Here is a 26,844-nt window from a genome sequence, read left to right on the forward strand (position 1 = left end):
ATACCTCCCACAGCAATATATTATAATTGCGAAATTATATTATATATTATATATACCTAAATTAAAATACATATCTATACATGTATGCAGATTATTATTTAAATCTTTTCCATCTTGTTTATGTTCATTTTGTTTATGTTACGAAACTGAATTAACGCAGTGTTTAGTGAATCGGAATGAATTGGACGGCGGTTGGGTGTGAACTGAATGCCGGTATCAGATCCTTAAACACTGTGTGCGTTAATTGGTTTGCAATTTTATATTTACTTTACAATACATTTCATTATTATTCACATTAATATATACACAACTTGCAGAATTCGATTGTTTGTTCGCAAGTTACACGAGTGTGAAATATTTTATTCCTGAAAATTCCTAACCTGTGAGTCCTAACCTTGTCTATGCTGATCATCGCTCTCTCAAGTAGAAAATAAAAGTAACTTAAAAACTAATTCACACACACTTATTAAATTTATATAATACGTATATCTATTCTATTTCAATGGAGGTTTGCAGTAATAGTAATATTTTATTCTTAGTAATAGTAATTTTTTAAATAACAAATCAATTAGAATAAAGAACACAAATTTATTATAAAACGTATCTTGTATTTAATAATTATCGCGTATATGGGAAACATATGTATCACGTAAAAATTATTTGTTCCAGTGTTACGCTGTTCGTTCACTAATGATGCCACACAATCATTCTGGAAAGGGATATTATTGATAGGACCGATTTGGATCCTGATGAGTATTTCTTTCCCAAAGAGAGCCTACAGGAAGCTAAAAATATGAATCACAATCACTCGTACTACTAGTATATACGTGAACAAAATGATTGCAAGATTATTCCAAAATGCTTACGACGGAGGACATGTACATATATATTTCATAAGATTGCGCTTTAGGAAGTAAACGTACACGCACAAACGTGCAATGTACACTCCGAGCACGAAGATTTTTTGGTTTGCGATCGTCAGTAGACTCGCAATCTTAATGTTGCAAGTTATTTTTAATGCGTTAACTCCTGATCATCATGCAGACGCGTTCAGAAGAGTTTTGGATCCCATGGAAAAAGTCTCCCTTTGGGATCGAATAATTCTTTTCTCATTTAACGGTTTCACACGCTGGGATGGAGAATACTTTTTACATGTTGCGAGATATGGGTACACCTACGAGAATACTCTTGCTTTTTATCCATTATATCCGGCCACAATTCATATTCTTGCTGGTATCTTGTCAAGGGTACTCCCTGCATTGAACGTTCAAAGTACGATGATCGTTGCCGCGGTGCTCATTAATTTCGTATGTTTTGTAAAATCAGCTGTTACCTTTTATCATCTCACCGAATATGTATTTCGAGATGTCACGACAGCGTATAAAGCAGCATTGCTTTATTGTATAAACCCGGCTAGTATATTCTTCTCAGCTGTGTACGCGGAATCCATGTTCGCGTATTTAACATTTTACACCGTACTCGCAAGCATGAAACGCACGTCTATCCTACACTTTTCCTTCCCATTGGCTCTGTCAACCTTGGCAAGATCAAATGGCCTCGTTAATATCGGTTTCCCCGTATATTTCGGCTTGAAACATTTATGCGATCTTGCGTCGGCGAAGGGAGAGAAATGTCGACGAAAACCTAGTGTACAATTAGTTTTACATATTTTGAAACTGATTACATTAAGGAATTGTTTCGACGTATTGAGCGCGATAATTATATCGATATTTCCATTTCTTCTTCTGCAAGTATACATCTATGTAAAATTTTGCGCTTCCACCCTCGATAAATCATTACTGCCAAGTCACGTTTTACAATACGCTATGGAGAACAATCTAATTCTGCCAGGCGCGAAGGACTCGGAATGGTGTAATGCCAGTATGCCTTTGGCATACTCGTACGTCCAAAAGACGTATTGGAACGTCGGGTTTCTACGGTATTACCAGCTCAAACAGATACCCAACTTTATATTAGCATTTCCAATTTTGTATATTATGTTGCGATACGTGAAGGAATTCGTTTCGGAATATAGGAGTGAATTGTTTTTGTTAGGATTTTTCGATAGTGAGGCAAGAAGTGAAAGTTCTACTAAAATGAAGAAATACCCATTGAATATGTTCGTCTTTGTGATACATGGGTTATTTTTGACTATATTTTGCTTATTGTTTGTGCACATACAAGTTAGTACACGTTTATTAACTTCTGCAAGCCCTTTAATATATTGGTATTGTGCCTCGGCGATGTCTCATGAGTGTATCGACCATTCCAATCGACAATACGAAATCAGAGAAAATATGTATTCTAAGTGGAAAGTATTTTTTTTATCGCAGGAACGATATACGTTGCGGGATAAGCTTGTGCTGTTTTATTTTGTAGGATATGCAATTGTAGGATGTTTTATGTTTTCAAATTTCTTGCCGTGGACTTAATATTGTGTTCCTACGTTATGCTCGCCTTTTGTGTGCTCCGCGTTGAAAGAAATTTAGAGTTACACCGTCCTTTATCCAAAGAACTAGTTTTAATAACGAATACTTGTTACAAAGAGCATTTGTTATGCAGACAGCATATGATGAGAGAGAAATAAATTTCAAACTCCAACTGTAAAAGAAAAAAAAAGAATACATATGCGCAATTATAAAAACGTGCATTCATCATAAAAAAAAAAACGAAAGAAATATAATTTAACAACAAATTATAATGACAACGAATTGCCTATCGGACATATTATGTTATATTGTACGTGTATGTATACTTTTATTGTAACTGTAAATATACTTTTAAATAATTTCAAATGTGTTCATAAATTCTATAAAGAATGAATATTTAACCCAGAATAGCGCTATTAAATGCTTTGTATAACCGGAATCTGCCACTGCGCGTGGGCAGCGATAAAAAGATAATAGATAAAAATACAAAATGATAAAAAATAATAGATAAAAGACATGATTCATAAATAAGTTTAAATTGTGATCATTTGTTATACAGATTGTATGTACTCGATAAAGCGGTCGATACTTATCGATAATAAAAGCGGTCACGCGATCCTCGTAAAGGCCATATTACACTACAGGTTGCGAGCTCGGGTTCGCGATTGGCTACGCTTCAAGCGTGATTGGGGTGTAACCAATCGCAAACCGTTTCGTTCATACTGAATTCATTCATCGAATTTTAACAAATAAAGGTTACAGATGCATGTTACAGCTACTATGGGTACGTTCCGCTTGGCGCTCACACGACGCGAGCGTCATTTTCTGTCTTTATTGCTCGCTGAATATTGAATAAAGATAGAATGACGCTCGTGTCGGTGCGAGCCTCAAGTGGAACGTACATACCGTACACATGTAGCCGCCATGTTGTTCTGCGATTCGATCATGCGCGAGAGCAATTGTTAGTACGCTTTTTGGCAGAGTGAGCCTACTATTTCTTTCTTATACTGTGCTTAAGGTCTCTAGTTTCCTGCTGAGATCTCCCTGTGATCACACGGATGTGCCGTAAACTCTTATTTTGTGCGGTTTGTGCGTTTCAGGAATCAGCCATTACAAATTTTAGAGACGCTTTTTACGGAGAGGCATATAAATTGTTGTAGTATCGTGTATTGAAGAATAACTTTTGACTCATACTGAATTTCTGAGAACACGAATATACGTCGGGAAAAGAAGTTAAAAATATAAAATAACGTAAAGCTTAAGTTGATAAGAATTTATGGCGAACATGGATATGGATAGATCGAGTAACGGTGAGTACAAGTATCAAAGAGACGAGGACGCCGACGTTAAGCCTAGGATGCTGGAGGAATCCGATGTAAAGGAACATCAAATTGACAAGGTCGGAGAATACGTGCGTGAGCTTTTACAGGAAAAAATAGAGCTCGACACTCAAAAATGGCCCAATTCAATCCGGTTGCTCGATCAAGGTAAGAGATGCTTCTATTGCACTTGATAATAAAATAGACCGGCACTGGTTGAATGGAAAGATATTGATATATAATGAATCATTGTTGCATCGAATATCGATAATAAAACTTAAATTATATTAAAAATTTTCATTTTTTCATTTAATCTGCAGAAAGTAAAAAATTTTACTTAAATCTTACTAGAAAATAATTTTTATTATTGGTAGAGAGGAAGAGGGATAGAAAAAGAGATTATTTTTTTTAGTTTTCCATATTAAATATTTTTATAATTTTACTAAAAAATTAATACTTGCTTGTATACATATATATAATTTAAAAACAATTTATAATTTGAGAAACAACTGTTTGCTGTAATTGATCTTTTTTATATTAATATTAGATATCCAAATTAATTTGTATCTCTTTATTTATTTCTAATAATTGAAATTTTTTATGTTGAATTTACACAACCTAATTTACATAACCTAATTTTCTTAAAATTATTTTTATTAGAAAAGCTTCTATTAATTTGCATTATATATAATGCATCTATGTGATTAAAATAATAAAGAATGTGTATCTAATTAAAGTATAATGTATAATAAACTATTACTTACTTTATTGTGCCAAAAAGAAATATGTATTTTATAGAAATTCAAAAAACACAAGCTATTGGAAAACCATTGAGAGATCCAAAATATGTGGATATTTATCGTGAAAAACCAGTTCGCATTTCTGTCAAAGTTTTGGTACCTATTCGTGAACATCCCAAGGTAGATCTGAAATTGACTCGCTGCAATATTCTAAACAAAATATTGTTTCAATTACATAACTTTTTTATTTAGTTTAATTTTGTGGGAAAATTGCTGGGGCCAAAAGGCAATTCCATGAAACGTCTGCAAGAAGAAACAATGTGCAAGATGGCAGTGTTGGGTAGAGGGTCGATGAAGGACAGGCAAAAGGTAATGTCTTTTATTATTAAAAACAATAGGTTATTGAATCAACGCTTTTAATCCTAGGAAGAAGAGTGTCGCGCTTCTTTGGATCCAAAATACGCGCATCTTTCTGACGACTTGCATGTAGAGATCACGGCTATAGCACCGCCAGCAGAGGCCTATGCTCGCATTGCCTTTGCGCTAGCCGAAGTGCGGAAATATTTGATTCCCGATAACAACGACAACATACGTCAAGAGCAAATGCGTGAAATGGAGATGAATATCTCTGATGATCCAGTTTCAGATGATCGAAGACCTTCTATGAGGGGTGCTACAGGTCCTGCTAGTGGTATACTTAGATCCACTACGAGACCGACGATGTCTAGAACGTCTAGAGGTTTGTCAAAATTGCAAAATTAAAAGTAACCTGAAAAATGTAGAGAATTAAAAAATGTTGAGTGTAATATTGATTTTATCTGATACCATCGATCGCTACAAGTCAAGATACAAAAAGATGCGATTGATATTTCTTCCATTTAAATAAATATATTTATAAATATATTTGTATATAAAAATATATAAATATAAAAGAGATGTACTTGTGTTCAATAGACACTGATCGTTTTCGTATTTTGCAGCTATTCTTCCACCACCACCCGCAAACCGCGGGCCACTTTCTCGACCTGTCCCGCCCAAATCAAAGGTATTCTCAATCTTGGATCGTGCAAGAGCTGCTATGGATCAAAGTTACGGGTGAGCTTATGTTATTCATCGGTGTATCAAAATCTCTATTAATGTAAAATGGAAAAACTGTTAAGTATTAAATTTCTTTTATTAGTTACGAAACTCCGACGCCTCCGCCTCCGACCAATCGTGCTGGATCGCATCATGATTATGATTATCATGGATCAATGTCCAGTACTGCTCGATATGGCGATCGTCATTATACATCTGGCAGTTCTGGGTATGTATTGTAATGTTTAATATATTATAAAAATAGAAGGCAATATATATATATATATATAATATATGTGTGTGTGGTGTGGTGTGGGGTGGTGTGTGTGTGTGTGTGTGTGTGTGTGTGTGTGTGTGTGTGTGTGTGTGTGTGTGTGTGTATACACATAGGACTCTTATGCAATGTGTTAAAAAAATATATATAATAATTACAATATACTTATTTAATTTATTGTATCTATTATTTTTTTAACACGTTGCATAAGTCTAATTTTGCTCTTTTATGGTGAAGTTGTGTATATATGTGTGCAATACATATAATAGAAAATTTCATATTATAAGAATTTAGTTATAAAAATTTCTTTTCACAATATTTATGTGTATCAAAATTAATTGCTATACGAAATAGATTTGTATCTATTTAACAAAATCTATACGTATTCTTTAAGGTACACCACGTATGAATATGAGGACGACTCGGCGCCGCATTCCTCGCATGATTATTACGAATCTTCGGATTATCCAGGTAAACTGTTACGTTTATTATACATTTAATAAACTATAGGATTGAAGATAAATTTATGACAATAAAAATGGCATAGAAAGGTTTCATTTCAGAAATAATAAAGTTTTGGATTGAGAGTTTCATACAAAATATCTATTTACATGAATACTTCCAAATTATTTTCTACGGAGTAATATAATTTTACTAAACTGCATGTGCAGCATTTATTGCTGCATGCTAAGATTATTATATATTTCAATTTTATGATTAATAGTCCTGAAACTTTAATATATTTCTTAAATATTATCAAAAATTAATTTCTTATACATGTTTTTATTGTTGCTTATAATCATCGTTATTAAAAAGAAGTTATGACTATTGGAAAAGCATTAAATATATAATGTTTATATGCTTAAAAGTATTAAAAACTCTAATGAAATATTAAATATTAAACTAGTTAATTTAATTTAATTTTTATTATATAGGCATCTATTATTTGTGTGTGTGCGCGCGCGTACGTGAGTGCGTGCTATTTATTGTGTTAATCTATATATAGTTATTCTAAATAGTCTTCAACATCCTCATATTGAGTACAATAAATAAAAGGGGCTAGAAACATTAAATAAAAAATTGGCAATTTACACTGAATAAAATGCGCTGAATAAAATGGATAAATGAAAGAATTTAATATTTATTCAGTCATAAATAAATGGGCAAGCAGAACCTAAAACGCCGTTGTCGGTATATATATAGAGTGTCCTAAAGGGAAGATCAATATTTGGAGATATTGGTTGGTGGAGGTATTGATGAATACGAGAAGCATATATAACATTTCATTGCTCATCATGTTCACTATTTCAAAGTTATGTTTATTGTTAAATCATAACGTATGACGTTTTACAAACTTCAATGTCAATTCTTAAAAACTATTTAAAAACGAGAATGTACTTGAAGTTTAAATACCAAAAAAAAGATTAAAACATTTACATACATCTACTATAAAACAAATGTTATGCGCACAAATAATCGCGTTTTAGGTTGTATATTATATGAGCACAATTATATTGTTCATAAAATTTTGATTAAATATAATAGAACCTTTAAAATTAGTACTTTTTATTATTAATTTTTATTATTTAATTTTATAACGATTATATTACTACGTGTATATATAATAGCAATTTTGTTACATAGTATATTTCAAATTAAAGTAATGAATATTTTGATCTTAATGCTACTTAACGTAAATTTTGTTTCTTAATTGATTTAGCAATTGATTATTCCTGCAACTATAAAATGTAATAAACAATAATGTAAATGTAAAATCACTTAAACGAAATATTAAATAAGCGATGTTTAGATGTTAGTACGTAGACTGTTCACGAGATTATCGTGATATTTTGTTCAAATAAAAATAATTAAAGCGCATCTCCATGAAATTCGCAGAGGAGTCGTCGAGCCGCGCTTGGAAATCATACAAGACTACAACGACGTCAGGCACAGTTTCGCGCTACCGCACCACTCCGTATACACGACCTTCCAAGTAAACATCTACAAAAAATCATCAATTAAATTTGTTTAATCATAATCATATTCATATTCTTCTCTAAATGTTTTTCTTACATTATTATTTCATAGCGTTATCGCTAATCCATTGGCAAGTAACTTTCCTAATGCACGGCGGTCTATGATGCCTGCGATGCAGAAACCTCTAAATGAAAGAAATCGTCCTTAATCGTCCTTGGAAGCACGGAAGCTAATCACGGTAATGACGCGCGAATATTATTTCACAATAATTAACAAGAGTAAGTTAATGTCAATAGAAATTTCATGTTTTAACAATCAGAAAATTCTTCATTTCTTGTTCAGTTTCTTTCCATGTATAGTTTAATCATTCTTTTTCTCTCTTTTTTATTTGTTTTTCTCTTTTACTTTATTCATATATTTCAATTTTAAACGGTACGTATTAATCCAATTTCGTTTTCAGTCTTTTTTTATAATAAATTCGATAGTTTTCAGATCAATTTTTGCAATCAGCCACTGGATAAACAGAAATACATAAATAGAAATGCAGTGTAATTAAAACATAATTGACGTATAAAACATAAGTGAAACCAATGCTACTATCATAATCAAGTATATGCATAAAAAATAATTTTTTTATTATACAATTTAAACGCCTATTGAATCCTTTAACTGTTAATTTTATATGCTTATCATATATTTATAATTTAATATAATTTTTTTAGCGATCTAATTTTTTGCAAACTATAAACTCTGTTTCTTTTTTTTTTTTCTTTAAACTTGTAGACCATAGAGAGATTTAATTAGTGTCTTAGTTGAACAGCTAAGATGAAGTAAAATAAAATCGCATTTAATGCGAAAAACTGGAATGATAAAATATAAAATTTCATCAAAAATGAAATTACTTGTGTACTCAATATATTATACACAAATGTATGTTACAAATTAAATATAAATTAGAATCTTCATAATCTTCATAATCTTCCAACGATCTTTTAGAAATGTACTTAAATGTTTTTGCGAATATTTGGAAATAGATTGAATAAAATATTCAAATACTAACAATATCCACATAATAATAATCTTTTATTCTATGACCAATGTATCAATAATAGTTTTATGTCTTCCAAACAAAATGTAATTGGAAAACTCGTATTAAAATATTATAATGAAGTAGTATTTTGTTTCAATTATTGATACTACTTTTTTATTGAGAAAAACAATTAATTAAACGTTTTAAATGGTATATAGAATTAAAAATATAATTTAAGCAATAAATTGGTCATGTAAGAAAATTTATATTATTGCAACATTATTATGGTATAATATAACGCAATAATATATCGCCCGCTGAATATGTATAATTTTTATTCATTAAACTAAAATGCATAATACATAGATATATGGATATAAAAAAATATTAAGAATAATGATTTGTTTTATTCATACTTACTTCATAGTAAATGCAAGATTATGATAAATTAGTGTTATAATTGATAATTCTAATCATACAAATATTTAAAATTATACTGAAATTATATGTGTAATGCATAAACAAAATCTGTCATTAATTTGTCGCTTTATTAAAATATTATTAATATGTTTACCCTGTGTAACACATGTAATTCTCGTAAATTGAAATAAATATAACATAATATTACATGAAATGCTTTGTTTAGAAAAATATCAAAATAGATTTCCCAACCAATAAGTGTTAAACCTTCAACATAATTCTGCATATCTCTATATGCAGTTTTATCCCACCAGTTATGTAATGAAATCGTATGAAAACTTTGATAGATTATAACGTGATAAGGATAATTATTGCATAGATTTATTGTAACATATTAAATAATGAATATAATATGTAATATATTAAAATAATTTATAAGGACGCTGTTTTCAAAAAGTTTTCCTAAGAAAACAGTTATGCTTGAAATATCTTCAATAGATCAACATGTTATATTGAGCGATTAGATAAAATATAAAATGAAATTTGAGTCGAATATGGATTAATAATAAAATAAATAGAATAAAAAGTGTATAAAAAAAATCAATTACAAAATAATTTCTTATAAATATAGCAAGGATAATAAAACCCACATATATAATAAAATATGTGATATATGTATATAACGCAATTTTTACAAAATTATAATTATTTGTTATATAAAAATTTAGAAATATTATAAATCATGTTTCCTTATATTTCATTGTTTTAATTGATGTTTATACATTTTAAATAGGTAGATAAAGATTATGAATATTTCGGAATCACGTTCTTGGTTCCATGGAGTGAGATATTTTTGGTTCCACCAATTATGATGGAGTTAATCATGAATAAAGTTTAAAGATGATAACGTAAGCATTTTTTATTTTTAATAATTTGCTATATATATTAATGTTAAAAATACATGTAGAATTACAATTAACAATTTTTTAACTATTTTTTAGGTTGCATAGAAATGGATAAGCAATATCCCTGGGAGTATAATTTGTGGATGATAATTATAGAATATGAACTTATACACACACACGCACACACAGAGGGTGTCCCACGTAAAGTATTACAACTCTAAAAATATTTGTCTTATCAAAAAGTTGTTCATGAGAAAGTTTCATGTATTCCAGGGCTCTTTCTACCTATACAGGGTGTCCCGGGTTTTAACCGACAAACTGCGGGAGCATATTCTACTAGTGGAAATAAGAAAAAATTCTTATATCGAGTTTGCTTAGAAATGCTTTATTACAAAGTTATAAACCAATATTGAAAAGAAATATGAGATAAGTAACAACGGAACATAGTGTAGAATTTGGAAGGTCGAAGATGTTTATGTTATGTGTATTCACATGTATTCATGTTCACTATGTTGAAACGATTCAGTATGATTGTTACTTTCACAACAGTAGCTGTTAGATTTCAATCGTCGTGTCAACTAGCAATTACTATCAGAATGCCAAAAGTGTTTTCAAATGAGGAATACACTGATATTCATTTCGTGTACGGATTCTGTGACGGAAATGCACGAGCTGCCGTACGAGAGTATCAACGTAGATTTCCTAACAGGAGAGTACCAGATAGATTTAAAGCAACGAATTACTAATTCAGTTACTGAGATGCAACAAAATTTTCAGGAATGTCGTACTGTAACAAATTCTGTACTACGTCGATGTCTAGCTTGTATCGATGTGCAAGGACAACATTTTGAAATGCGTCACTAAATCATTGCGTACATAATTTTTATTTTTGTGAAAAAATCCGTTGTTACTTATCTCATATTTCTTTTCAATATTGGTTTATAACTTTGTAATAAAGCATTTCTAAGCAAACTCGATATAAGAATTTTTTCTTATTTCCACTAGTAGAATATGCTCCCGCAGTTTGTCGGTTAAAACCCGGGACACCCTGTATAAACAAAACTTTACCCCCTCGAAGGAAGGTGAGAGTAACTTCATAATTGCAAATGGAATATAAAATGTTACATATTTGGATTCTATGGTAAAAAAAAACAAGTAAACTTTATCTGGGACATTCGTTAAAAAATGCATCTACCAAAAGTTATAAGCATTTAAACTTTAAAGTAGAGTGCATTCAAACTAATGATAAAACAATAAATTAAATAAAAAAATTTCATAGTTTTGCTCCTTTTATACTGAATCCAACCTTTAAATTTGAATTTCCCTCCTTTTCTTCTAACTCGAATGGCGACCTAATTGCTGTTGAGATGCCCTTCTATTTGCGCTCATGTTTACGGCCGTATGGACGGGCTCAGTCTATCCGGTGCCAGTATATTGGAAGAAGAAGAAGCTTGGTTTAAGTTCGATTTTGTGAAAGTAGTGTCAACAAATGCGCTTCAAAAAAACGAGTTTACAAGAAAACAATCGATAACGCAATTACTCCTCGATTCTTTCGAACATCCCGAGATCTCTTTTATAATTAACAAAGTCTATCCATAATTGACGATCTTTAGTACTATCTCAAAAATGAATGTATTTGTTTGGTTGTTTGTTGTTCTATATTGGTTCTAACCGTATATGATGAGCTACAGTTGGGCACAATCGGTTTATCGGTGTTGTTCGTTCTAAATGAATCTTAACTTGTCATTCATTAAAAGATTCAGTTGATTAACAAGACATGGCAATCAATCCGTTGAGTATAATTTTAGTAAAAAGTGACAGCAAGGGTGACAGATTGTTGTTTCGATATCCACATGTGACAGATCATGTAAAAGATTCAAATCAGTACACTAAACGAAAGAATCCTTATTCATTGACCAATACAGAAGACTTGTTGCAGGTAATCTGCATTATTATTTCACTTACAGCATACTTACAATCTACATGTCTTGCTATTTGTACAATTAATTTAATTACGAATTCTGTTTTTTGTTCAATAGTCTCTACCACTTCCAACATCAAATATAAGTAATGGAAATCTGACCGGTTTAATGGACGAAGTTCTGTCCACTTTATTTGCCGTAAAGCCAGAGTTGTGTGAACAGAAATTCGAATTAAAAGTGAATGACGTTCGTTTCGTAGGACATCCAACTCTGGTCCCTTCACGGGGCCTAAAGGAAGTGAATTCTTCCATGCTTTTCAATATTGTGTTCGCCCTACAAGCACAAGCAAGTCATTCGATAGTGCGATGTTACTACGATTTAAGCAAAAGGTAACGCTATTTCTATAGAAATATTGTATTTGTAGGAGGGATATGTGATGATACTTTGACACGTTTAGATTAGGCATAGCATTGAGACACGAAGAAAAAAGATGTGGCTTTCTTACGGAGGAGATAAAGATCATGGTGTCTACGCACGATGAAATTGCTGGGAGGTAAAGAAATAAAATCACTCTCTCTTGTTCTCTTTCGCAAATGCACATGATATTGTAGACGTTGTACACTATCTATTTAGATCTGAGGGCGAAAGTGATTGTGACGAATCGTCATACGAATTAATCCTTCAAAGAAGCTCACTTGCGCGTGGCTTAAAATCTGTATTCAGTAATCTCAGCTCTACTGGCATAGTGAATATCATGATTAACAAGTGGATTCAAGTGCGCTTCTGTCTGCCTCAAAAAGTGCACCAATCGCATAAGAAAGGTGTGCTCATTGAGCCTGAAATCATAGACAGGTTTGTCATATATTATATGTGCGCGCGCGCGCGTGTGTATATACATATATATGTATAACTAGATATTGTTTACAGGTGTCTGAACAGTTTAAGGCCTTATCATGGAATACTTTTACTAACTGAGCCGTTAGACTTATTGGAATCTCTACAAATAGATTGCTCTCCGGCTCTTAAGCGTTTAATTCAGATGTACAATCCACTAAAAAGTCTGCAAACCTTAGCGGCAGATTCCGATCTGACGCTCGCGCAGGTGTTTCAGCTAACTGGTCATTTAATTTATTGGGCAAAAGCTATGATAATTTACCCATTATGTGAGAGCAATATCTACGTTGTCTCACCCGATGCCGTTTTGACCAGTCAATTGTTAGACTCTTTCTCTGAACAATTCCCAGGACTTTGTTTACTTCAGGTATGCGCATAGTAATTATTTTTATTTTAGTTTTGTTAATTCTGTTATTATATCACATATTAATTAAGAGCTTCTGCAATAACTGTATTGAAAATAATCGATTTGTAATACATGTAAAATTCTGTCGATTACATACGTGAAGGCTGATAAAACTTTTATGGATGTTGCATTCGCGTTCTCTTAGGTGATCAGCGATTTCTCGCTACCAACTTCTATTAGCCAAAAGTTAAATCCATTGAGTCAACCGCAGCAGCAAACGCAATTAGTAAAGATAATAATATGGCTGTTGAAAAATCATTTGCTGATACAGTTGCACACGTACGTGCGATATGTACCAGCAACGTATGGCCGTTTATCGCTGGTACGTCATAACGTAACTTGTTATTAAGCTTTCTTATATGTAACGCTTCTATTTTATGCTCTATATCAGGATATAAAGGATCAAGAGACACATGGCACGAGCACGATAGAAGGAAGTGAAAGTACATGGAGTTTGAATGACACACCAAAAGGAACACCTACCGAAATCAAAGAAGAGTTATCACTCACGGACAAAGAGGATGCGCTATATGACTATCAATCGGAAGATTACGAGATTCCTTCCGATGACAGGAAGTCACTCGACAGGTTGTGTCGCCTTGGCTATTTTAATGGCAGCTATCATTTAGAGGAGATCATGTACTTGGAGAACATTCGCAGATCGCAACTGTTACAACTTCTTGACAAGTTCCGAGATGTATTAATTATTTCCGAGAGCGAGGATCCCGCGATAGCGCTCTTTTATAGTCCACTAAATACTTGATTTGAGATTGTATGATTAAAAAAAGTAACTCTCTTCAGAAATATTTAAAACATTCTCAAATAAAAGGCAAACAAGTACGGATATATAGAAGACTGTTTAGATGTTCCTAAAGCAATTAGTAAAAATATTACCTGTGTTTTTATAACTATTAAGATTAAAAACTTATACGCGAGAGAAAACAAAGGAAATATAACGTTGATTGTTCTGAAATAAAATGTCTTAAGTTAGCATATTATTACAAAATATTTTATTTATTCTCGAAACACTCATAAAAGGTACAAGATTACTCTTAGATAATATGCTTATTTCGTAGGGAGAGAGAACAATCTCTGTACAATCGAAAAAGGATCGCAAAACTATGAAACCATTTTTTTATTTTTGTGCGAAGGTCTTATATAGAATCATCTCTGAATTAATTTTCAATTACACATGTATCAAGACTTTCATTAGAAGTCATCTATGACTAGAAGTTTCAGTTAATGATACGACAATGTTATGTAAAATATTTCAGAAAAATGAGACATATAAACAATGGTTTATTTACTTATCAAGAAATTTTTCTATCCTAACATGTTAAGATAACAAAAATATATTCTTTTTTTGCTACATTACATGTTACACACGTACGAAAAATAGATCAGAAAAATAAGTAAAAAAAGAAAACGTTTTCTGTAACATAATTGTATTGTATTAATTAACGTTATTGTCAAAGAGATAAGAGAAAGAAAGTATAGTACTGAATGTTCTGAAAAAAACTATCTTAAGTTATCATATCATTGTTATCTCTCTTTTATATTTTACATCAGTCACGTGTAAATATAGTTCGATTATTTATTCATCATACATCATGTTATATCAATTTGTTAACTGTCAACGCAATTAATCGCGATTAATCGCGCATAAAAGTTTGATCGTTAAGATTTATATCTTCCTAGATTTTTTCCTGGATCATTTATATTGTTGCACTGACATATAGTATGCATTCAGATAAAAAAATGTAAATGCATAAATATGCTTATGAAAACAACAATTTTGAAGTATGTATAAAATAAAAGTTTCTATATATTCTTACATTCCTTTTTTTTATTAACTACATACTTTGTCACAGTTTCGGCTTTGAATAATTTTGCATTTTGCTTTTCAATTTCTTCAAGGCGCATTTTGCTGCTGTACATTTTGCGATTCTATAATTTCGTCCGATTCCTTTAAAGGAACCTTTACCGAACACATCTACGGTTACTCGAACTCTACGACCATCGGCTAGTTTCTCGGGTCTTCCGAATTTCGCTGTTTCAGGTTCTAATTCTAATAACTCGCGGATTGGTGACTTGGGAACATTCGTGCTAAATTGTTCTAAAATGATAAAATGCATAGATATATACATATGTGTGTTTAAAATAAATTATATATTGTAAACAGTTATTTTAATTATATGATAATATTACCAATTTCCGATTTCATTATCGCGTAATAAACGCTCCAAACTGCATCGAGGGACATTCCGCTGTCCAAATAAATAGCACCAGCTAATGATTCGAAAACATCGCCCAATGCCTTTGGTACTTCTACGTCTTCAGCTTCCTCGCATTCGTCTTCACCAATTAAATAATACTAGAAAATATAATATATTCATTCTTATGTTACATAAGTGAAGAAAATTTAATCGTATGTTTAATAATCAGTTTATCAGTGTGTACCTCTTCGCTAATGGAATGTCCATTTTCTTCCTGTATTCTAACAAACCGATTTATCACCACACTTAGACCAGGAGAGAGATGACGGAAGTATTTATGGAATCCACATCTCACGGCTAAAGAAGCGAATATCGTATTATTAACTAAAGCGGATCTTAAATCTGTTAAAGCACCCGGCGAGTGCTGTCGGGAATCCTCATATAAATGTCTGGTTATCAAATAGTCTAAAACATAAAATATAATTTTCATACAATCTATTGAAATTATGCTCTCACTTGATTAGACCTTCATGGCTTAATCAACGAAAATTTTACCTAACACAGCATCACCGAGAAATTCCAAACGTTGATAACAATCCGTTAATCTGTTCGGCTGATAAGAAGCGTGTGTAAATGCTTGTAAGAGATAACTACTATCACGAAATTTGTAGCCTATATTTTTTTCCAACTCTTCATAGCCATCGAGCATCATGTGCAATTCGTTTTCTGGATCAGGAATGTATCTGAGTAACGGATTTTGTGGTTCTTCCAATTTTCCGTAATACATCTGAAATTAAGTTCAATTGAAATACGATGTACATGCATCAATTACATTCTATACAAATAAACGTAGTAACGTTCGTTTTTAAAATAACACGTTGAAAAATATCTTTTACTCTCAATATGTGCTGCAGCTCGAAAGATAACAAACATGTTGGATAGAATCGCGATTCTAAAGCTTGATATTTTGCACCCATGTTTTTTTTTCTATTTTGTACTCATTTTTAGAGTTTGTGAAAAATAAATTACTCACTTGAGTCCAAGTAGTCTCGTCGCTTTCATCAAATTCCTTAACGTACGGCGTACTACCAGGTATTCTATCTTCTGGCTCATTTTCGCTTACCACGCAAATCTCTTTAGCCGGCAAAACGTGAATTCCCAGCCAAGTCATAAAGAGAAGCGCGCCACGGGGCCCGCATGCAATTAAATATGCTCCTATTAAAGCCTCCACGCAATCCGCGATACTTTTATCTGGGATACTGTGTTGCGTAATTAAATTGTAAGGTATGAAACATCGAAGATTATCCAAAGTATTTGACAGTCTACTTTCGTTTTTGTCCAATTCGCTTTTCATGATAACAAGTTTCTCTTCAGTTTCTTTAACCAGCTGAGTTATCTCACTGGGATTTACAGCTTGCAAAGTGGGAATATCAGCCTGATTCCACAAGGTTGAAGGAACACCAGATTCGATTAGCGCTTGCTCAAGTTCCTTGGGAACGTAATAGCACGGAGGCAACCAGTTATCATGTGGTTCGAATTTAGTCGCTATCATACTCTCACCAAGCATTTTCTGTCTTCCAAGTCTGTATAGATTTAAATTACTAACCTGAAATACATGAACAAAATTTAATAAAATATTTAAACAGCCGTGTTATTTAAATCTTTGATAAAAAAACAGGTCTTGATTTACCTGCTTAGACCTTAAATGACTAAGTTTTCCTTCATGGATGTTATCGTATGTGCAATACAAATATGTCGTTATAGCGTACTTAAGGAACGAGTCGCCGATCGTTTCCAATCGCTCCAGATTAATGCCGTCATTCGCATTAGACATCGTTAAAGCTTGCAAGATTAAACTAGGACTTGGCCCTGGATGGCCTTTTAATTCTGGTTGATAATCGAAACTAAAGAATTCGTTATCTAAGTAACTGATTTTGTTTTGCATACTAATTTCTTTTTTTACCGATTGAGTAGATTTACTAGGCTCCTTATTTAATACTTCGTCAATAAATTTCTTTACAATGGTTTTGGTGTATTCCTCGTGCTTACAGTTCGGCTGTTCTTTGTCGATCTGACAACTCAGAGAGTTCCTCCTTTTCATCATGATTTCAGAATCACAAGATATGAAAGTGCCATCGTTCATTATGTCACGCTCCTTCTTCTTAGTAAACTCATAATGCGCTTCTTTATGCTTCATGAGTAACACCTCCTCATCCTTTTCCGCGTACATCCAGAAATTATTGTCATAGTTCTTCTCCGTTTCCAAAAGATCCAAGATCTTCTTGTTGATCTCTTGTTTGCATATCTGTTTTTCATCTTCCACTGCCTCGGCAACATTTTCCCCCATGTAGGAAATCTTTAAACCTCTACTTTCGTCCTCACTCTCGTCGGACGTATCCGCAAAGCCATCGCTGTATATGTCATCCGATTCGTAACCGTCGAAATCGGATTCGCATGTTGGTGAACCGTACCGGATATCGTTCCAACCGAAGTCTTGCGGCAAGACCGTTACATTCAAGGGGAACGATTTCAGATTTTCTGCATCATAGTTTATGGAATCAATCGCTATATCATTTGACCATGCCATGTCATTTGACCAGGTGCCGATCTCTAATTCATTACTTTTCTGATCGATCTCTTCGTTAGCCTCATCAGTTTTATCAGTACCGTCAGATTCCAATTCAATTGGCTTGTCAGTTTCATTGAACGACGCCTTTTCTTTATTATTCTCCTGATCTAATATATTTTGGCATTTATTAGAGATCACATTGTTCGAAGACGCGTTGCATTGCACATTTTCACTTTTAGTCTGCTTTGCCTTTTCCGTTTCCTTTGATCTCTTTAATACTTCCGCCAAACTCCACCCGAAATCTAATGCCGGCCATTCAAAATCTGAAATATATTCTTGAGTAATTATTTGAGAGATTTATCATAATTATTGTTTTTCTTAATTTTATTGCCACTGAAATTATCCCGATTATATTGTGATTATACCTGAATTCAAATTTTCTTGACCCAAGTTTATCATTTGTGCGACTTGACATCGTATTTGATTAGCGAGCAACAAAGCATTAATTCTGTACAGTATACAGGGCAGGCAGACCGCCTGTCTCCACAAGGACGCTGGAAAAGGATGAATAGCACATAACTCGGCAACGAGAATCTGCTTCTGTTCCAAGTTTTCTCTTTTCGCACGCTTCGTTTCCTCACTGCTCGTTGGCAACGCGACACCCTTGCGATTTACGTATCTAGAATATGAATAATTTATTAAGTATTACCTAAGGAATCAAGTATGCTTTAATACGTAGCTTCTTCACAGACCTCACCTAGGCGTTAGAAAATTTAATCTAGCCGATGTATGATCTACATCTAACAACGATTGCTCTAGATTCTGTATCTGTATACCGTACTTCTTCAAGTAATATTCTTCGAAAGTGCTATAATCGTGTCCGGGAAAAGAAGACTTTGGATTCAAGTTCGTACAAATTTCCGCTACATAGAAATACTGAAAAAAAAGAAAGAGTACTCGTCAAGAGTAACATAAAGAAGAATTTACGCTATTGCGTATGTAAATATAAATCTATGTATACCTGTGGTTGATCTTGACTTCTGTACCACGGCATAATCACAGCATCGTGATACTTGGACGAATCAAATTTAAAAGTTTTCCTTTCTTCTTCTGGGACCTTGGTTGGTACTGCATTCCGATTCTGATAAATGCACTCCAAAAAATCCCAGTCTACGCTAACGTCCGAGCCTTTATCTGCTACGAGTAAAAAACGTTCGATCTCATATTACGTTTTACAAAAGTGCGATTCAAATAATAAAAAAAATCGTAATATTAGTTTACAATTTCTATGTAGTAATTACCTTACTTAAATAAACATGTTTTAAACAAATATTGTGAAAATCTATATCGTTTTGTATATATCATATATTATATACAGATCTTACTCTAAATTTATATTCGTCTTTGTGTTAAGAAAGCAAAATTTGTTTTAAAAATTGTTTGAACTTTTGAATTTACTTATGTTAATCTGCTTTTCGATATTGATTTATACTTACATATCTTTACTGGTACAATTATATATGAATTTTCTGAAGCATTTGGATCGAACAGCATTAAATACTTTTGCAATCTTAAAACGTTTGTAAAAGTATAATTGAGAAAAGTGTCAATCTTTTCTAGCTGAACCTCGTTCAAAATTACACTTTCTTTACTAAGCTTTAATTGCACATGAACTTCGCCCGACCTAGTATAAATAGGAAACGGACACAACTGTAAAAAAGGGTGAAACATTAAATACATGGTTGAAGTATAGGAAATTTTAAAAAACGAAACTGAGAAATTGTTACCTTGGGTATTTCTTTTAATGTAAGTATACCAAATCCGATAGCTGACTCTTCAGGTGGATAAATACGTCTGCCTCGTGTATTTTGTTCCTCAGGCAAAGGGCAACTTAGTACCATATTAATGTGATACAAATAAGATGGCGTGCCAACTATCGGTCTACAGTCCATCAATGCTTCAGCTGTCTGGAAAGAATAATATCAATGATAAGCACGACATATCAGAAGAGAATATTATTGGGGAAATAAAATAGAACCTTTTTATAATAATATTGTCGGCGCTTTGTCGTTCCGGGTCTGGCTTCTGAAAAATCAACTCTACTTTCGTCTGGCAGAGCAGGTACTTCAGCATCTTCGGGTTTAGCTTTAAAATTTTCCTTCCCAATGGGTAACAAGTTATCATCTATTTCGTTTTCTTGATGTAGGTCAATGCACATTTGCAAAGCAGCCATACGCCTAGCCATCGCTCTATTTGGCATTGGGTATGACTGGAACATAAATAAATAGAGAATAAGATATGAGATATTGTCAATAAATCATTTATATAACATTATCTTCAAACTATCAATGACCAATAAAACTGTCATTAAAAGGATATTGGATGATTTTGCAATGCAACATACATAATAACACAAATATAAAGACACTTACCGTAACTACATACTTTAATGGTGAATTTATGGGAAGTCGTAACGAACAAGTATACATTCCTGTATCGTTAATCTTTACCGTATTGATAGACCACTCTGGTGTTAATCTCGTGAAAGTATCACTTGGTAATTTTGCGCAATACCTGCACGATTTAAAGTGTCCTCGTCAGAGCAACAATTATTAAATGGTATTCTAACGTTACTTATTTATCGTTTGCTTATTAATAACATAAATGGTATCATGGTACGTTACCTATTAACCAACGAGATAGCAGAATTAAAAGTTACTTTAGGAGCATCAGCACCATCAAGTGGCTTGTAATGTGGTATCATCGCAGTGTACATATCTGCTTCGTTCTCTTCTTCTTCAGTTAACTCTTTATTAGAACATTTTAATAATAAAGTCTACAAAATAGATTGATGCTCTTCCATTACAATTTTCAATTGAAGTTGGCACAGATAATGAACCACATTTAAAGGTTGATAATAAAACTGGTACACACTGAAGTTCATGAATAAAATAAATAAAACGTATGGAATATCGTGACTTAGGTAAGCCCGAATGCAAAGTGAGATGCAATGAATTACTGTCTTCACAGGAGGCTACAAAATTTTACAAGATGAATTCTGAAATGAAGTTCTGCACGTTATATACCTTTTCTATATACTGATATTGAGCTAATTGCCATATCAATTCCTTAGACGTTTCTTGCGGTACCAATAATACATGCAATGCATCTATAGCTCTTGCTCTGCTCTTGCATTGTACATATGACTGATAATTCCTAGGAAAGTCATATCTCATTACAAAATTACATTTTGGAATGTCAATACCTGTGAAAAATATAAGGTAAAAAGAAACATTATTTATACATAATAAATATTGTAACATGTGGTACGCGATATTTTTTAACACATTTTCGCCACAATTTAACTAACTTTTCCAAATGCCAAACAGATTATCAAGATTAACCGTAATATCTTCACATAATCATTTGTAAAATTTTAATAAATAAAAATATTAAATTTTTTATACAAATGCACTTTGTTTTCGTTATGCTTTTCTGTTATTATTAAAGTCATTATCTGTATATGCATAATATATAAAATATAAATAATATTGCTGTAAGTATTATATTGTAAATGTTATAATATTAACATATGTCACTTATCAGTGATCATTGCAGTAAATGGAAATCAATTTCTTAAAAACTTGGTGTTAGTTGCCGATGACCATTATGGCAATGAATGTGTGTATGTGCGTGTGTAAATTGATGGAATTATGTTCATATAGATTACTACTATTTCGTTTGCTTTTGAATCTATTTTTGAAGTAGATTTTTTAAAACCACTTAATAACATATTAAAGATAATTTTTTTACACAAACCTTCTTCTAAAATCGAAGTGGAAATCAATAAATTACATTCATGAATTCTAAATCGCTTTAAGACCTCTTCCTGCTTTCTATATTCCATTTCTAAATCTCTTGCATAACCAATGTCATCGGTATTTCTTTCGATCGTATAAAGAGGTGATAGAAAATGCAAATCTTCATCGTGCTTACTTATTTCCTGTACATATAAGTCACAAGATTAATGTTAGAATCAATAACTAAATGATGCTTCATAATTATCGAAAAACAGAATCATCGCTAATAATTAATTTTCGTGCCCATAGTAATAAAAATTTTTTCCTGTGACGTCACATTTGTGAGTCGGCACGAGTAGTGTCTAAATCATCCTCTATATATGTAGATATACACGTACATTTAATAAATAAAATACAACTTTAGCTGTAAATCCTTTATCCACAAAAATTACTCCACAGAGTAGATCAGGATCCATAGTGTTGCATGGATGACGTTGCGATTTAGATGTCCTTTTATAATTATCATCATTAAATTTCCAATTAGTTCTAAACTTTTTAGAGTGTGCCGCTGGTTTTTCCTCAATCCTCGACAAAGAAGCGTCTCTGTCACTTTTCGTAACACAATTTTTAACATCAACATCTGCAAGATGTAACATATTTGAAAAGAGACACACATTTAGATACATTACTATATATCTGATACGTTATATAAAAGATTTTTACCAGCATTTATCTTTTTTTCCGGAGTGTTAATCTCTTTAGTATAAAAAGGAGTATAAGTTTTTAAGATTTGTAATAATCGGTGAACTTTTGGCGTACTATATTGATATATCTTCTCCTTTTCAGATAAATGTTGAAATTCATTATCACAAAGAGCACTGAAATTTATAAGTTTAATATTTATTTCATTATTCGATTCCCGATTATAAGAGTGTGGATATTCTTATTATAGTATATATTCTTACCGAATTTTTATAAAAACAGTTGTCATCATATTTAATAATAAATAATGTCTTTCATAAGGAGTTTTGATTTTCAATTTTTCCGTTAAAATTAATAATGCTAGAGCAGCACGATCTGCGCACCATGGACCAAGAGTTTCTAATATGTGCAAGAAATCTTGCAGCATCTCAAATGGCTTTTGTATAGGATCAGGAATTTTCTGAATGTCCTCATAAAATTCCTCAGTGTAAATCTCCATTGGATCATATCGATGGTCACGTAAAAATTCAATAGCATGCAGTACGCAACTTTCGAGCGTATCGTATAAATTTCCCTTTTCTCCTTTCGCATATTCCACAACATATTCTCTTGGTTTTGGGCTATATCTGTAATTTCAATTCCTACTGCGTAAGAATAACTACTAAACAGTTATATTATAGTTACTAAATAATAAAATTTACCGTATTATTGAAAGGATGTCATTAGCAGTTTCTACTCCGCACTGAAAGGCAGCTTCTACTTTTTCTATTTCTAGGCCTAATCTCCCAGGTTCTTGCGTCAAATTAAACACTGGTACTGCCAAGCCAATTATTCTAGGAACATTGTCACACAATAAGAAAGTTCGAAGGATAAACTTTAGATTGCTGTCTTCGATAGACTTATGGCACTCGTCCACTATGACTAGATTTATGTGACACGGTAAAAGCTTGCTTTCTGTCATTAGTTGTGCATAAACTTTTGGTGTTCCTACTAATACCTGTGGATAAAATAAAATAAAATGCGGGGAAAAATATTGTTTTAAGATATACTTAGTAAATGATTATCTTACGTGAGAACTTTCGACGCTGTCAACAAATTCCTTAAGTATATCAGAATCACATGCTAATACTTTCAGATCAGTTAATTGCTTTATGTAAGTTCCTATTATTACGCATTTATCTTCATCATTCAATATGTACATTGCCCGCTTTCCACCCTCGGTTATTAATCTGTACAAACAAATTCAAATACATGTAGTAAGTGTTGTATGCCAATTTCAATGTTGAATTTACCAATTTAACATATTTCATCTGAAAGTTCAAATCTTGTAACATCTCACGTATTTCGTAACATCTGATATTTATATAATTACCTCCTATTGTTAGTAGCAAATTCTTGAATCAATTTTATAGCGAGAAAAGTTTGCTCAGAATTTTTTCCCAGACATACAATTATGTTTCTTTCCTTTGCTGCATAAAGAAGCTCCACCTACAAATAATTGCTCCCAAAGATTAGTTCTGGATATATTCATGTAATAATTACGAGATGTAACAATTCATATACCATTTTATATAGCTTCTTGCACTTTTAAAACTTTAGTTATATCAAAATAACTTACTTGATACTCCCTGGGAGTAAAGGACTTTGTATAGACCTGATCGTTTAGTGGAAATGCCATGGAATCTACTGCTTCTCTACATTATAGAATTATTGTTACAATTACTTTACTCAATAGTTTTCTGATGATTATATAAATAATTTATTAGAAAATATGATTATAAAAACATAATTTACATTAATTTATTACAATACAATAAAATATTTGTAAGAACACATCTATTTTACTATTTAGGTTAGATATTACTGTGCATTAAGATAGACAAAAACAAAACATTAATATAGAAATGTTTACCTCCTTCTTCTTCTTGTTTTTTATATATCACGTTTCTGCTTTTCTCTTCCTGCTATCTTTTTATTGTTTTTATTATTTTATCTGTTCTTAGCTCTAGAGGCTAAGCACATACTCATTTTATATTAAAATACAAATAGTACTAAAACAAATAAATGAAAGATATTTAATAAATTTAAACAGCCAATCAATATCTATATTGACGAGACAAAAGATTTTCTAACATATAAAATCTATTTTATAGATCTATTTTATAGGCTCTTTTTTGTGAACTTAAATAAAGACAGACAAATATCAACACCAATATAAAAACGTTTACAAATCACATTCAAATCTTCATTTAATTTTTCAATTTAATTTGGCTTAAATTTCCCGTTAGTAAAATATTTCACGGCAATTTTGCCCGTAGTTGTTTACTACTAATTTGATTCTTACATCAAAGAGGATTATGTATTATAATGTATATGCTCACTTAATATTTATTGGCCTGATTCTTTCTAATCTATTTTGCGCCATTCTATGTTTGTTTTTGGTATTACAAATCACGACTGGTTTAAATAAAACACGATGCGATCTCGAGTCCTTGCACACACTCTGCAATTGAATCCTAACCTAACTTTTCACGCAACAACAAAACATCTTTATTGTTAGCAAGATGAGGGGTAAAACACCACAACTGTTACATCTAGGTTAAATGAATTAATTTAAAAATATTATAAATAAAAAGAAGTGGTTTATTTACGCCTCTACAATATGAATGTAACAATTTACATTAGCTCCTATTTATTTTTTAGTCATCCTGCATTCATCGGGTTTACTGGGGATACGGGAGGTTTTGATTTACCGTAATAAAATGATTACTGATTTTAGTTAATAGAAGTTTACTTACCTATGCCCCTTTATGATTGGAAAAATAGTAATTTAACACGCTTAAATTTTCAAAGACTTATTCAAAAACACGCGCCTCTTATGAGTAATAGCCAGAGACCCCAGTCATATAAAAGCGGAACGGAATGAAGGAGAAACGTTCTGATAGGTTATCCCCACTATACTTCTTTTCCTCTACGTGGCATTGCACCCTCAACCAATCCCGACGTGACAACGGTTCGCATGTCTTTTAAGGTGCTTTTTCATGCTGACGCTCGACGCTCATTTTTAGCGTCAAAACAGGTCACGTGATCAAATCGCGCCAATAGTGCGCCAATAGATTCAGCGTCGAATTTCCAGCGTCGACGTTTCAGTGTAAGGATGGGCGATACAACTCAAAATATCGATACACAGTATCGATATGTATCAAAAGCCGAAATATCGATACACGGTATCGATACGTATCAAAAGCCGAAATATCGATACACCTAAAATATCGAATCAAAAATATCGATACTCTAAGTATCGATACATTCCAGATGTCAGTAAAATTCTATTTTGTTTAAACTATGTACACTATAATTTTTATAATTTAAATTATTTTGAGAATTTAGTATAACACTTTTAAGTGATAAAATGCAAAGTAACAAAATGCATAGTAACAAAATTTCATATTTATTATAAATATTTATTATATATATTTTAATATTAAAATACAACAAAACGTAATACAACGAACGAATACAACAAACACAACGAACTGACACAATACAAAGAATACAATTAGTGAAATTATTTTTTAGATTCTCCACTTTTCAAGTGATAGAGAATTTAAAAAAAGTAGTTGCTGCAGGTGTAAAGTACTGAGTTTATTTCTAGAATCAACCATTATATTGCCTGCTCTCGAAAAAAGACGTTCTGAAGGAACAGAGGTGGCTATAACAGTTAAATATCGCTTTGCAATTTTTGATAACGTGGATTGCGGATAGTGATTCCAAAAAGCGATAGGATTGACTTTCATTTTGATAACTTCCTGGTGCAGATAATAGCGTAGATTTTCGGGCATCTCATTTTGATTCTGAATTTCAAATTGTTTAGATTTATTATAATTCACGACTATTTCATGAAACGACAAAAAATTATTACCATCACTATGTGATATTTCCAAAGTCTGATCGGTCTAATCTTCCCTTGCAGAATGTACGTTACTTTCATTCATAGAATTTAATATTCCTTTGACTATATACCTATGGACTGCTAATGGGCAGCCATTGTGCGATCCAAGATATCAGCGCCATCAGGTACCAACGGCCAAACCAAGAACTAATAATCATATATTTCGTGCACTTTGGTCCATATTCTCAGCTCACTTTTATCAATAAATGCGC

At 32.1% G+C, this 26,844-nt stretch overlaps 4 protein-coding genes across 11 annotated transcripts; 3 read left to right on the plus strand and 1 right to left on the minus strand.

Moving 5' to 3' along the window:
- The first annotated feature begins 132 nt into the window (after positions 1-132).
- On the plus strand, positions 133-2,790 carry LOC105283494 (GPI mannosyltransferase 2). 2 transcript variants are annotated; one of them, XM_011346295.3, is made up of 2 exons: positions 133-235; positions 670-2,790. In XM_011346295.3, the coding sequence occupies exon 2, from the start codon at positions 939-941 to the stop codon at positions 2,430-2,432; it is 1,494 nt and encodes a 497-aa protein (XP_011344597.2). In that variant the 5' UTR covers positions 133-235; positions 670-938; the 3' UTR covers positions 2,433-2,790. The 2 variants fall into 2 exon arrangements, with proteins under 2 accessions (XP_011344597.2, XP_011344599.2); XM_011346297.3 differs by lacking the exon at positions 133-235 and adding an exon at positions 293-436.
- Positions 2,791-3,705: 915 nt separating this feature from the next.
- LOC105283493 (KH domain-containing, RNA-binding, signal transduction-associated protein 2) lies at positions 3,706-10,422 on the plus strand. Of its 6 annotated transcripts, XR_003406868.1 has the most exons (11): positions 3,706-3,916; positions 4,547-4,668; positions 4,741-4,857; positions 4,915-5,227; positions 5,469-5,583; positions 5,669-5,794; positions 6,234-6,310; positions 7,736-7,832; positions 7,928-8,054; positions 10,060-10,174; positions 10,268-10,422. XR_003406868.1 is itself a non-coding variant. In XM_026971604.1 (10 exons), exons 1-9 carry the CDS (start codon positions 3,706-3,708, stop codon positions 8,022-8,024), a joined length of 1,275 nt encoding a protein of 424 aa, XP_026827405.1. In that variant the 3' UTR covers positions 8,025-8,054; positions 8,302-9,480. The 6 variants fall into 6 exon arrangements, 3 of the variants coding, with proteins under 3 accessions (XP_026827405.1, XP_026827401.1, XP_026827408.1); XR_003406870.1 differs by lacking the exon at positions 7,928-8,054; XM_026971604.1 differs by lacking the exons at positions 10,060-10,174; positions 10,268-10,422 and adding an exon at positions 8,302-9,480.
- Positions 10,423-11,611: 1,189 nt separating this feature from the next.
- LOC105283490 (GATOR complex protein NPRL3) lies at positions 11,612-14,703 on the plus strand. Its single transcript, XM_011346291.3, has 7 exons — positions 11,612-12,110; positions 12,211-12,482; positions 12,551-12,646; positions 12,727-12,945; positions 13,021-13,354; positions 13,539-13,715; positions 13,785-14,703. The coding sequence occupies exons 1-7, from the start codon at positions 11,949-11,951 to the stop codon at positions 14,154-14,156; spliced, it is 1,632 nt and encodes a 543-aa protein (XP_011344593.1). The 5' UTR covers positions 11,612-11,948; the 3' UTR covers positions 14,157-14,703.
- On the minus strand, positions 14,392-25,663 carry LOC105283491 (endoribonuclease Dcr-1). Of its 2 annotated transcripts, none has more exons than XM_011346293.3 (25): positions 25,479-25,663; positions 24,593-24,731; positions 24,299-24,374; positions 24,053-24,168; positions 23,750-23,909; positions 23,382-23,677; positions 22,944-23,306; positions 22,702-22,856; positions 22,377-22,618; positions 21,998-22,181; positions 21,265-21,443; positions 20,863-21,014; positions 20,611-20,752; positions 20,217-20,447; positions 19,966-20,145; positions 19,675-19,888; positions 19,200-19,375; positions 18,936-19,114; positions 18,604-18,857; positions 17,300-18,501; positions 16,643-17,215; positions 16,165-16,396; positions 15,854-16,074; positions 15,602-15,767; positions 14,392-15,509 (listed from the first exon to the last, which is right to left on the minus strand). In XM_011346293.3, the coding sequence occupies exons 3-25, from the start codon at positions 24,356-24,358 to the stop codon at positions 15,259-15,261; spliced, it is 5,928 nt and encodes a 1,975-aa protein (XP_011344595.1). In that variant the 5' UTR covers positions 24,359-24,374; positions 24,593-24,731; positions 25,479-25,663; the 3' UTR covers positions 14,392-15,258. The 2 variants fall into 2 exon arrangements, with proteins under 2 accessions (XP_011344595.1, XP_011344594.1); XM_011346292.3 differs by lacking the exon at positions 25,479-25,663 and adding an exon at positions 25,062-25,465.
- Between the last annotated feature and the right edge of the window lie 1,181 nt (positions 25,664-26,844).

This window comes from Ooceraea biroi, chromosome 1 (assembly GCF_003672135.1).
Source record: "Ooceraea biroi isolate clonal line C1 chromosome 1, Obir_v5.4, whole genome shotgun sequence".
Lineage (NCBI taxonomy): Eukaryota > Metazoa > Arthropoda > Insecta > Hymenoptera > Formicidae > Ooceraea > Ooceraea biroi.